The sequence below is a fragment of the Centroberyx affinis genome, unplaced genomic scaffold (assembly GCF_046629955.1).
Source record: "Centroberyx affinis isolate AG114_WGS23_722 - 3 ecotype Tasmania unplaced genomic scaffold, CSIRO-AGI_Caff_v1 ptg001235l_1, whole genome shotgun sequence".
NCBI classification, from domain to species: Eukaryota; Metazoa; Chordata; class Actinopteri; order Beryciformes; family Berycidae; genus Centroberyx; species Centroberyx affinis.
The window spans coordinates 333,747-346,783 of NW_027279748.1; the positions used below are offsets into that span (position 1 = coordinate 333,747).

Consider the following 13,037-nt stretch of genomic DNA (forward strand, 5'->3'; position numbering starts at 1 on the left):
GTATGCCACTGTGACTGCTGGGCATTTACACTCAAGATAGAGGGTTGAATTAATTGGATTAAAAAAAAATCCTTAATGAAGGGTTCTTTGGATCATATAGTCAAAGTGCAAGTTGTGTGGGGTCATGATGATGAAGTTGTTTGTCATGTGTGACAAACAGCTTCAGACCCACTGCATGTTTATTGGAGCAATACCTTGACATGCTGAGTTTTGGTGTCATATATCCTCACTACACACTGCTGTCATTATGGGGAGAAAAGTTTCTTCCGGTGTTGTGCAGTGACCCTAAAAACTGCCAGTGAGCATTGTTAGCACTTGTCACTGAAGCTAATGGCCACCTCTAGCCTCAAGCTAACCTTTTAGCTTGCAGCTAGCAGTACCTGCTGGTTTGAAGTAGGAACGCTAACAATGCTGACAAACTGTTTTTTATTAGCTGAAGTTCCAATACATTTTCCCCACAGTGTCTAATGAAGAGAAACATCAGAATGTCAAGGTATTTCTTACGGTTGCAGGGTCTTTCTCTAGCATAGTGCTGTGCTATAGGCGAATGCAAAGGATAGTCAGTGTTTGTCTGTCTCTTTCCAGACCTGGGTCAAATAGTATTTTCAATGCTTCTCATAGTTTGTTCTAGCCTATCTAGATGCCAAATAAGTGGGGTTTACCATATATTAGAATTTAATGACTACCAGAAACATCGGACCATCACAGGAAAGTATTTGAAAGTCAATTTAGTATACTTTTCTGTGATTGACATCTTAGCTGACATGGCAAACCCCACCCATCTCCTACTCCATGCAGGTTGAAACGAACGCTAAGAATTATTTGCAAATACTAATGGACCCGGGTTTGTCTCCCTCTATGTTTTCAGGGGGCTCTCTCCCCTCATCCAGGTCTCCTTCATCATTCTTCTCTCCCCGCGGTGAGAAATGCAAGTAGATTCAACTCACTCCCTGTGTGTCTTTGTCTCTGTATCTCTCTCTCTCTCCCCTCCCCTCTCTCGTTCCCTCGTTCTCCAGGTCGTGTTCGCACCAGGAGGCAAAGCTCAGGCAGCACGGTGGGCGCCAGTACCACCATGGTGGACAGTAGGGGGCGCAGCCGAGCCAAAGTGGTCTCCCAATCCCAGCGTAAGTACAGACACACACACACACACACACACACACGCTAACACACAATAAAGTCATAGTAAAATCAAGAGTTTCTTCAATCAGCAAGTGGTGACAGTGGTGCAATGACATTTCGACAAATTAGTTTCTCAGTACTCACAGACTTGGTACTGTAGAGTCCTTGAATTTAACTTTTCAAAATTTAATTACTGGAATACCTGGAAAATAAGCTTGTTATGTGGGGAAGTGCCTAAAAAGACCTTGAAATAAACAAACAAACAAATAAATAAATAAAATGTCAACAGAATTGACAGAAGTCAAAACATAGAAAAGAAGACCAATATATTCTGGGAAAGATGACTGAAGAGCACGTGAACATGTGAAGCTATGATTTAAAGCATTGATGGTTGTTAAAAACACTGTAAGGTTTATGGAAATGTTTCTTGCTTTTTGAACAGAAAAATAGTGCTGGAAAAAGTCCTTGAAAGTCCTTGAATTTGATTTAATATTGTTTGTATGAACCCTGGTGTGCATACCAATCTGTCACTCATATTTCAGTATGATCTTTTTGCAGAGATCATACTAGATGTCTTAGTGTTTCTTGTGTGTGTGTGTGTGTGTGTTTCTCATGCAACGCAGCACTCTGAAGAAACTCCAGCCACTCACAAATCTTGTGTGTTTGTGCGTGCGTGCCTACATGCATGCGTGTGTTGTTTGTGCTTGAGAGTGTGCGCGCGTGTGTATGTGTGTGTGTGTGTGTGTGTGTGTGTGTTTGTGTATATGCCGATGAGAGCTGTCAGCGTTCGGTACACGACTAACATGTTCGCAGCTGGCCAGAGTGCATGATGGGTGAAATAAATGAACATAACACTTCCTGTCCCATTTTGACCGTTCTTGATCTCCACCTGTCCTGCCGCTTGCTTCCATCACCCAGGATCCAGATCAGCCAATCCCATCAGTGGTAAGGCCCAGCTTCATCCAATCACAAGCCAGATCGTCCTCATTCCCCAGCGCACAGAGCTTTGCATGCCGTCTCGTTCTTTTAGCTTTTTTAGCTTCATCCCATGACATAACAGCATGCTTTCATTCATCTCATTCACGTTTTTATTTCTGATTACTTTTCCCTCCACAGTTCGAGAAGCTGTTTTGAAGTCGAAAATGTCTTTTTCGCATTCAGCCATTTTGTTGTTTTTCGGAACTTTATTTTCACTGTTGATGTTTGGATGTTCCCACTGATGCTACAGCATATGTCTCCCTACAGCTCCGTTAGCTAGAACCTGGATCCAACTCCCCACCCTGTCTGTGTCCAACATAACGTACTGTATATGTCTGTATCCGTTTGTTCATTCAAAGCTGTAATCCCGTTTTTTCATGTCCTGTGAAGTCCCATTTACCTCCCACTTCTGTGGTGTCAATCTGATGACGTAGTGTCCCCCTTCATTCCCCTTCAAATCCAACTAAACTGCTGAAATCACAGTGACTTAGGTCTATACTGCACACTGAGTTTGATAAAAGTAGAAGAATACACTGCCAGTCAAAAGTTTGGACACACCTGATTGATTGTACTATGTTTTTCATTCTCTTAAAGCCATTTATAAAGACTTATGCTTAAATGCTTGAAATGTGTTTCTTAGACAAATATAAATAGTGAAGTTGATCCTATGTATGAATTTCTTTCCAAAGCCTTTGCCTTTCCATCAAGGCAAAAGGCGGCTACTTTAAAGAATCTAAGACTATTTTGATTTTTTTTTTTTTTTTTTTGAACACTTTTTTGGTTACTGCATAATTCCATTTGTGTTATTTCATAGTTTTGATGTCTTTACTATTATTCTAAAATGTGGAAAATAGTAAAAATAAAGAAAACTGTGGTGTGTCTAAACTTTTGACTGGTAGTGTACATTATATTTTGTTCCATTGCCTAACTTACCAATGCAATGTCCCCAAAACCACGGGTGCTTATAAGGGAATTCAGCTTTGAGATTTGACAGAACCGTCCAAGCATGTCGTTGAAGGTTGTATCACTCCCTGACCCTTATCCCAACCATCCTCTTAGTCTCTGAGCAGTCTCTAACTATGGTTCATGTTTTGTGTGTGTGTGCTCGTGTGTGTGTGTGTCTGCTTCTCTGTCTGTTCCTATGTGCGTGTGCGCCTGTGTGTCTCTCTCTCCCCACAGCTGGCAGTCGCTCCAGCTCCCCAGGGAAGCTGCTGGGCCACAGCAGCGGCTACGGCCGGATCCCTCGAGCCACCGCGTCGGCCTCCAGCACGCCGGCCGACAAGCGCAGCAGGATCCCTCGCAGCCAGGGCTGCAGCCGCGAGACCAGCCCCAGCCGAATGGGCCTCGGTAAGGCCAGGCTCCGGGATGCACAGTTCACACAAGTCGCCCTCTCTCTCTCTTAGGTCACAAGTCACTGTGGTTGTGCAGGACTATCGTTAGTATGAGCTTCATTTCAGTTGAACCCCTTCCCCCCACACCCGTCCAATGAAAAAACAATACTAAAACCAATTGGTACCACTGGCCACAAGCTTATTAACTAGCTTTCAAGTGTCTAGTAAAGGGGAAAATAAGAAACTGAAATGCAACATGACACAGTGTTCCTTTAAGCCGCCCATTTCTTAGCAAATCCACACAAAAAAATGAACAGGCCTGTGACAGGACTCAGCAAGGCATGAAACACCAACCGATCACATGTGCATCACACCCCGTACGTGTACACTGATAAATGACATACCTGACTACGGGCTCGTGTCAAAAACACGGCGATATGCCAAGTAGAACTGCACTTTCCTATCTTTATTTCCTGATAAAGAGATAAACTCAGGAAGGGAGCACGTTTCTGTTTTGTCCTTTGAAACATTGTGGCACCTCCTGTATCCAGGTTGTAAACACGGTACAAGGAAACACAAATGCCTTTAGTTTTGTAGTCAAACACTAAATATAATCCTACGGCTTAAAAACTTGGAGCCTTCACAAAACATTTTCAAGTCTGTTAGTTGGCTGATTACGTTTTTTTCCGCATGCTTACAGAGCATTAAGAAGTGGAACACAACACAACTTGTCTGCAGGGAATAAACCTCTTCCACAACCACAGTACCATGTGACATTCCAGCTCTATAGATCGCAACAGTGCGTGGAAATGCGAGGCAGAGTCATAGCCTTCCTGACAGTCTGAGTCACAGGCCCCTCCCCTCTGTTCGATCGATTTGATATTGTGCATCGTCATCGCCCCAGATGGCCAATCATCTCTTTCCGTCCTGGCTTCTTGTCAGTGTGTTATGTCTGCTGAAGTCAGCTGTCTGTTTGTCAGCGTGGCGGTGTGCAAAACCCTGTGGTCATCTGTTTATGGAAAGGCTGCCTTTTTTATCTGTCCAATTAAAACTACAGTAGCTGTTTTGACATCCCATATTATGGGAAATGAAGCCAAGTGTCATTACTTACTGTACAATGAGTGCAAAATGAGTGTTTCTGATGAATTAGAGATGATCCTTCATTGTTTTTCTCATTTTGTCTCTAGCTGAAAAGAAATGATCTTCAAACATAACATCAGTAATATTTGCAGGGTTTGTTTTTTTTGCCAGGGGGTTTACCTTTCATTTTTCTTTGTTCTTTTCTTTGTTTTGTTTTTACTATTTTGTATTTTAGATGTTATGAACCCAGTAATGCCTTTTGTGTATCTAATCTTTGTTGCAAGTTAACAGTTATGTAAAACTAGAAGCTTCAAAGTTGCTCTTCTGAGTGTCCAGAGTATCTAACCTTCACCAGCTATATGCTGTATGACCAACTCACACACACACCCTGTACTTCCTTGGCACTGTTGCTTTCTGTCTCTCTTTACTCTGCCTTTCTCTTTGTCTCTTTCTTTCCCTTTCAATTTCTATCTCTTCTTTGTCTCTCTGTCCCTCTTTCTCTCCCCATATCTCTCTCTCTCTCTCTCTCTCTTATTACCTTTCCCCTTCTCTCTTTCCCTCTCTGGCTCTCACACCCACTTAACCCGATGAATGCCCTCTAATCTCACCTCCTAACCTGTTGTCCTGACAGCCAGGCTGTGTGGTAAAGCTCTTCTTCCTGCCGCTCTTCCCTACCGCACGCTAGCCCGGAGCCGCATCCCCCGTCCCAGCATGAGTCAGGGTTGCAGCCGCGACACCAGTCGCGAGAGCAGCCGCGACACCAGCCCCGCTCGGGGCTTCGCTCCTCTGGGTGAGTACTGCTGAGCTCCTAGCCGTCCCCTGACCAGCACCGCCAGCCCGGAGTCTCCCCACCGGAAAATCCTTACCAGACAAATACAGAACCCTTTCCTTCAGTTACACTCCTCTGTCTATGTTGTGTTCTGTCTGTTCAGGAGAATGTCCTTCGCACTAGCCTATGGGCTTCAATCTCGCCCTTCCTCTGCCTGTCCCTCTTTGCATGCACTAACTTTGTCTTTCTGGGTTAAGGGGAGAATACTGTCCCGTCTGGTGGATGCAAGTTTTTTGTTTTTTTGAAGTGTTTTTTTTTTTCAGATGGTATATATGACAGCGTTGTACCATCTTAGGTTGAAATGTACCTTCTTTGTTTTTGTCTTGGACTGTTTTAAGTTGATTAGTGTTTTTGACTTGTCTTTGAATGAACCTGCATACCAAAGTGGTGATTTAAAGTGTGTCTAATTATACATACTGTGATTAAAGGTTTTGACGATTTTTGCACTAAATCCAGGTGAAGCAATAGAGAAAAAAGGCAGCAGCAACAGCAAGCAGTGTATGTCATTGCTGTCAGTGTCCATAGCTGATGGTGCCTCTGCCACGTTTCAATGCGCAGTAGCTGCTAGTTCCTGTGCTGTAACATTGCAGGAAGTGATGTCATAACTCAGCAGCCATGGCTTTATCATCAAGGAATCTATAAAGCAGAAGTGCACAGTTACGTCACTGAGTGAACATTGGAGCCAAACTTAAAAGCTCTCAGAGCAGTTAGCATTGTGCTGGATGGGAACACCACTCCTTTGTTTTTGCCTTTTATAGACAATTACTCCAAATGATGCAGTTGATATGTTGTTATTTGTTATGTGGCACACAAAGCTTTCTTGGGTTTTCTAAGCACATCATTTTATAGTTTTATCCACTTGAGATGCCCCCTATCCCTGCTATCCTAAGCGTGCTAGAAAATAAATGAACCTCAGTTAGACTCGTTATACTTACAACAGACTGATGAAAGGCTGCTGTTGAATTAAACTGAAAGTTTTTCAGTTTGGCTCCATTGTAAGCTCTAGTGTATTCTGCACAGTGACATATTGTCCCCTCCTGTTTAGATTCCTTATTTGTCATGGGAGGGACAAAGGGTGGAATGCAATGTGGGTACAGGGTACGCATGTCGGGCTACCTCTACCTTATATTCAAATGTAATTGGTCACTTATTGTAGATTAATGGATGTGACTCCTAAACCCTTTTCACACTACTAAGCTAACCTGAATCTCTGCCTGTCAAGATGTGCATCCACAGTTATTTCAAGACACATGCTGAGATACACCAGCGTTCTCATTTACAAAATATAAAATGCAAATATTATGCTGACGACCAAACCCAAGCCAGTTGTGATTTATAAATTGATTATTGGTCTTGTGAATGTGAATTACATTAGTCTTTTCCAATTTTCTGTCATATATCAAATGCTTCAGCTAATTTCTATCATAATTCAAAATGCAAATGTCAGAAATATCTATAGTTTCGTCATATTTTTTTTGAATTTGTTGGAATCTAGAATCAAGTTGTTGTTTTTTTTGTTTTTTTTTTAAAATGGGGCCCAATGTAAAAAACAAAACAAAACAGATAACTCAGGCCGGTAGTGTATGCTGGTCAGCCCGGCAGTGTGAAAAAGGCCCCTAAGTCTTACCTTGAAGGCCGGTGTTTAAGCTGTAGAGTGTGTCACTAACCCCCTGGTCCGGGGTGTTGGCCACCCCTCCTGTCCCCTGCAGCCTCCCGACGTCACTCCCGCTCTACCAGCGCTCTCTCCACGGCCGACCCCCACGGCCAGTCAGGTGACCTGCATGCCCAGACCTCCCAACCACCCCCCCTCCACCCAAACCCCTGTCCAATTCCCCCCTATCCCCTATCTTAGAGGCGGTTACATGCCAGCATGGTTCTGTGGTACTGTTAAGTGACGTGACAGCAAGCAAAATCCATCTTTCCATGACTTTGTATCACCCAGAGTATTTTAGCAAACAGGCAAGGTAAGAATAGACAAGGCTTATTCATTTAGCATGTAAAGGGGACGTTTTGTGCTCATCTGCTCGCCCCTCAGTTGTGGTATTACATTTTCAGTGCCTTATACATATTCATTTCATTTTAGCTGTGAGATTCGCTGGAATTGTGATCCACTGGTTATGATGGGTTTGATCTCAGCCCAGCTTCATTTTTTTTTGTTGTTGCTGTCATCTGCCTTTTTGCCTTTTTGTTTTTTTCAATCATGTTTTATTTGGAAGCCTGCGATATGTCTGTGGTTGCAGTACATTTGCATTTAAAAGTTTTGTTTCTTGTTCAGCTTTTCATTTATGCAGAAGGAGCCTTTCAGACTATATTTTCATATGTTTTGTCATCCATTGAAGCTTTTTTTTGCCTCTATTTGTTTTGCATATAAGCTCAGATTTGTGGCTTCTCCTCTTTGGTGTTTCATCGGTGCACTCTATCCTTTATTTCCCAGGGAAACTGCATAGCTACAATATTTGCCTGTGTTTTTGCCCAAGGGCTTGGTTTTCCCTCTCATCCTCTATTTGGGTTTTTCTATTCTGGTTTACTTCCTTGTGATTTTGCTTTCAATGATTCAAGCCTTAAGTATTTGTACCCCAGCGTTATTTTAGACTGTCTATTTATATTACGTTGTATTCAAATGTCTTAAACAAAGCAGCGTAAATCCTTCTATACAGTTGCTACTGTAAGAAGAGCATCCTTTGCATTTGTCTCTCAAGGTAAGTTACAGTGGTCACCTTCGCTTTGTCACTAAAGTCCGCTCACCTCCTTCCTCCACTTTTTCTTTTCCACCCTTCTGTCCAGATCGGTACGGTCTGATCCACCAGGCTAGAATCTCAGCATCAGTCAACGCCATGCGGGTCCTCAACACCGGCACAGAGGTGGAGGCTGCAGTCGCTGATGCTCTGGTAAGTTGCTGTGGAACTGTAGTCCAGAGCTCAATTCATAAGCCAGTTGTTGTATATATTTATTTGATGGGGGAAGATTATTGTTAAAGCTGCACTAGGCAAGATTTTTATGTAAATATACACCCATCTTATCAGCCTAAATCACAAAGTGGGCCTGCAGTAGAGAAGTGTCCCTTCCACTCTAATTGAGACCTGATAGATTCGCCCTGTTTACTCAAATTAAATTCTGGTGTCGGGTTTGGATGCTTCTCCACCCACAGGAAGTGCTGAATCGAAACTTAAGAGCGAAACTGTAACTGTAGCAGCAAGTGAGCGCTCCATCCAGAGAAAGCTGGACCAACGTTAGATCTTTCACCTCTTTCATCCCTTTGGTTTCCTTTGGTATAAAGCATCACAGACCAGCTGGGGTGGTAAACATGAGTGTGCTGTGTGCAGTTTATTGACACCACGTTACATCACTTTTTTCAAACAGTTACCTCTCGCTGCCGTTTGGGGGTGCCAATGTGCAAAGTTGCCTAATGTAGCTTTAACGGGAAATACTGCACAATTTTAGAATTTACATCGTGATGACATCCCAGGTTCCAGTCTTAGTTTTTTGGAAAGAGTTGATCATGTTCACAAATATTTCTTGGACTGTCAAACTATTGGAATAGGGCATATGAAATCTTAAATTTGCGATTCTTTCATTCTTTTCATTCTTATTTCTATGTCTTTCCTACTACTTCTGTCAGAAGGACAGAAATTTGATGATGGTCAAGAGATATACATGCCAGGATGTCATATTGTATTTAAAAGATGTTCCTCTGTTGCGGAATTTTTTCCCCGAAAGTTTTCCAACCATGGACTCGTTGTCTTCACACAGATCAGTTATAATATGAAATGTCTTGTCATTTGTCTTCTTTTACTCCCCCAAAAGGACTGTACTCGTTCTTTATTACCCCTTTAAACCTTCCCTCTCTCCTCTTTCCCTCTTGGTTGTCTGTTACCATTTCAGCTATTAGGAGACTCCAGGAATAAGGTAGTTGTTCATTTTGCATACCGTTTGTATATATATATATATATATCCATGCCGTCACGCACTAATCAAGATCAAAAACAACCGTTGCTGCAGCTCGGCTCATTACATTGACTGGCAGCTTCCAAATGCTCATGCCCCCCCCTCCCCTTTCTTTTGTTTTACCTTGAATGTTGTTTATGTCCATCACATTCCTGTTGTGCTTATCTAAATTTTTTTTTTTTTCACACTGTGATATTATGGTGTTCAACCTCATTGTTGTGATACATCATTCAGTTGCGTTTATTTCTTCAAAAGTCGTTAAAGAGCTGAAATGTGTTCTACTGTTTAAAGTTTCACCCATTTCACTGCATTCATAGTCAAGACCTTTGCTTACTCGTGAAATTGCTTGATTGGGTTTTGATGTTCAGCTCAAAAAAGGTCTTTGAACAATAAAAACTTCTTTGTTCAATATTCATTTGAGGAATTGCATACCATTTTCTTAACTCAGTGTACACACCATGAACCCTTGAAGTTTCAAGTAACATCCGCAGAACAAAAGAAACTACACTAGACAAATCAGTAGAGAAAACCGCATGGCTACCTGATGCAACCGGCAACCTCGTAGAGAACTTTGCATGGTAGTCCATCAGTTCTTACCTCATGGCTGAGTTCATGTGCCTAAGCACCGCAGAGGTCTTTTCTCGCTTGGTCGACGCTCCGTTATCATCGTGCTCTGCTGGCATCAACCCTACTTTCCATTTAACGTTCTCCTTCCCCCCGCAGAGGAAGCCCTTGAGGCGGCGGTACGAGTCACCGGGGATGTACTCCGACGACGACGCCAACAGCGATGCGTCCAGCGCCTGCTCGGAGCGCTCTTACGGCTCGAGGAACGGAGGCATCCCCCACTACCTGCGCCAGACGGAGGACGTGGCCGAGGTCCTGAACCACTGCGCCAGCTCCAACTGGTCAGAGAGGAAGGAGGGCCTGCTGGGCCTGCAGAACCTCCTCAAGAGCCAAAGAATACTCAGGTGGGGTTGGGCTAAAGAGTCTTGGCAATGCACACCTGGAAATTTGAACTTGGGTCTCTTTTTCCGCTGTTCTCTACTTTACCTATTGCTTGATAATTAGAGTGTGTTAAAGCTTGACTTGGGCCTGAATGCTTGGGCCCACATCAGCCATCTCTGTCTAAAGCAAACCAAGCACAAGGGCTATAGCTTTTCTTATTCCCAAACCTAACAGCTTGAAATTGCTAATAGTTTTCTAATGATACAATAAGGAGGATTTTTCTACAATAGTTTTGTGCAAGAGCCAATCCTAAAAAGTAATTCAGTATTAAACGTAAAGTAATTGTTCCCCACAAATGAAAATGAAAATTCAGTCATGAACTACTCACCCCAGTTTCAGTCAAAACTCCATTGAAGCTTGTAGGACCACCAAACATACAGCAAGTTAGCCGCTGTAGTTCCATCTCCGCCTTCTCCCAGACTATTGAAGTTAACAGGGCTATATTTTGCAGCGATTGCGCTGTGGGTCCAAAAGTCCAGTATTTACCTCATTATCTCCTATATATTCCTCATTGACAATGGCCCTGTTAACTTCAATAGTTTTGGAGAAGTTTGAGGTGAAACTATGCAGGATAACTTGCTATGTGTTTGGTTATCCTACAAACGTCAATGGAGTTATGATTGACATGGGACTGAGTAAATTACAACTGAAATTTTATTTTCGTTTGACCTGACCTGACCTGCCCAAGCCCTTTAGAACCTGTCAAGTTAGACCATAAATATTAAGCTCTCTTTGGAGGGGGATTATTCAGAGTCTGTGTTTTTAACCTATTGGCACAAGATTGATGTGAGGCAGTTTTTGGAGAATGTCTCTCTGACTTCTCGTTTTGTGCCTTTTGTTCATTGCAGCCGAGTAGAGCTGAAGAGACTTTGTGAGATCTTCACAAGGATGTTTGCAGATCCGCACAGCAAGGTATGGCACTGACCGGATGGATGAATTGTATTAACTAAACCCATAGTTACAACTAATTATGACTTGAGTGTATTGGTAATATAAAAAGGCATGATATCCAAAATACAGTATTAAGTGATTGATAAAATGGCAGTGGGTTTTTAAATAATGCCCAGCGCCATTATTCAAAATACTTCTCTGCAGTGACTTGTTTGTTTGTTTGAAACTAATGGAGTGTCTCTTGTTGCATGGTCTGCCTTGGTGTGGATTTAACAACAGCGAGTAAGTCCTTATTCTACCACAGACATTAACCCAAATGCGACTGAATGTGAACACTTAAACCACATTTCATTCAAAACAAGTAGTGCTGTGAATAGTAAATGTCTGCTCTGTGTGTGATCTCAGGTGTTCAGCATGTTCCTGGAGACCCTGGTGGACTTCGTCACGGTTCACAGGGAGGACCTGCAGGACTGGCTTTTTGTCCTGCTCACCCAGCTGCTGAAGAAGATGGGGGCCGACCTGCTGGGCTCAGTCCAGGCCAAAGTCCAGAAGGCCCTGGACATCACAAGGTCTGGAAGGAGAGCTAAACACGGCCACCTAGGTCAAAGAGAGGGGATAGCAAGAATTATTGGTTGCTGTATTTATCAAAAGGATAGGGGGGCATTTCATAATATTGGAATGGGAATTACGATTGATCTTTTCAATGAGCACAGAATGTAAACCTTAGTAATTGTCTGAAACCTTGATTGGTGTTGTATTTGAATAAATGTTGCTTTTTAGTGCTTATTTTGTTGCTGTTTGTGTTCAACCATAAAAGTAAACTAACTAGAATAGTCTAACAACCTCAGACTCCTTCAGTAACATTCCTGTGAAGATTCAAACCTCACTGATTGGCTGAAACCCTGATTGAGGTGGGTTCGAAAGAGACGTTGCTTCGTTGTGATCCACTTAGTTTGTGGTCAACCAAATCAGTGAGCCAACCAGAACAGACTAACAACCTGTGTAGGTTATACAGCACAGTAACATGGATTGCATCTGTTTTCCTTCTCTGCCGTCTCCTTTAGGGAGTCCTTCCCATTTGACCAACAGTTCAACATTCTGATGAGGTTTATTGTGGATCAGACTCAGACTCCTAACCTCAAGGTATAGTAAAATGATAAACACTGATAGTTTGGCATCTCTATCCATGGGTGAGCTAATTTTGAACCCTGTCTGGTGCTGTTCAACCTGACTGTGTGCCACGACCTTAGTAAGCCATGCGGCTGAATGCTTTTTGTCTCTTTAGGTGAAGGTGGCCATTCTGAAGTACATTGAGTCCCTGGCTCGGCAGATGGACCCGACAGACTTTGTCAACTCCAGTGAGACGCGCCTAGCCGTATCCCGCATCATCACCTGGACTACTGAACCCAAAAGCTCTGATGTTAGGAAGGTAGGCTAGCTGTTTATATCAACTCTGATCTGGGACCAGCATCTCAGGGCTCTTAAAAGGTAATTAAAGGTAACAGAAACCCTATACATGGATATAGGGTTTCTGTTACCTTTAATTACCTTTTAATTTAGCACCAATAATGGAAATCTTTTGCACATTTTCAATATCAAGTTGGTTAGAGAAATCCTTAATCGTGAAATTTCATCCAGATTTTGGGATTTTGTGTGGGACTATCTTTTGGGGCTATGTTTGACAGACAGATAGAGTTGAGGTCTTGTTCCACTTCTTAAATTCAAATTAATCCTTGACTGATCAGAGATGTATATTCGATAAATGTAACATTTTGGTGTTTGTCATTGAAGTGATCAGAAAGTATGAATGTGTATCAAACTCATTTTAATATGAGTTTCAGGTCAAACAGGGTGTAATG

The 13,037-nt window shown here is 42.6% G+C and overlaps 1 protein-coding gene across 1 annotated transcript in view; it reads left to right on the forward strand.

Moving 5' to 3' along the window:
* Positions 1 to 13,037, forward strand: part of clasp1a (cytoplasmic linker associated protein 1a) — a 98,129-nt gene that overhangs the window by 68,479 nt on the left and 16,613 nt on the right. The window contains exons 20-31 of the mRNA XM_071524829.1: positions 1,017 to 1,124; positions 2,038 to 2,064; positions 3,277 to 3,454; positions 5,201 to 5,298; positions 7,047 to 7,109; positions 8,122 to 8,225; positions 10,006 to 10,250; positions 11,136 to 11,199; positions 11,458 to 11,460; positions 11,584 to 11,747; positions 12,243 to 12,321; positions 12,464 to 12,607. Coding sequence (XP_071380930.1) covers positions 1,017 to 1,124; positions 2,038 to 2,064; positions 3,277 to 3,454; positions 5,201 to 5,298; positions 7,047 to 7,109; positions 8,122 to 8,225; positions 10,006 to 10,250; positions 11,136 to 11,199; positions 11,458 to 11,460; positions 11,584 to 11,747; positions 12,243 to 12,321; positions 12,464 to 12,607 — 1,277 coding nt within the window. The remainder of the gene's footprint in view (positions 1 to 1,016; positions 1,125 to 2,037; positions 2,065 to 3,276; positions 3,455 to 5,200; positions 5,299 to 7,046; positions 7,110 to 8,121; positions 8,226 to 10,005; positions 10,251 to 11,135; positions 11,200 to 11,457; positions 11,461 to 11,583; positions 11,748 to 12,242; positions 12,322 to 12,463; positions 12,608 to 13,037) is intronic.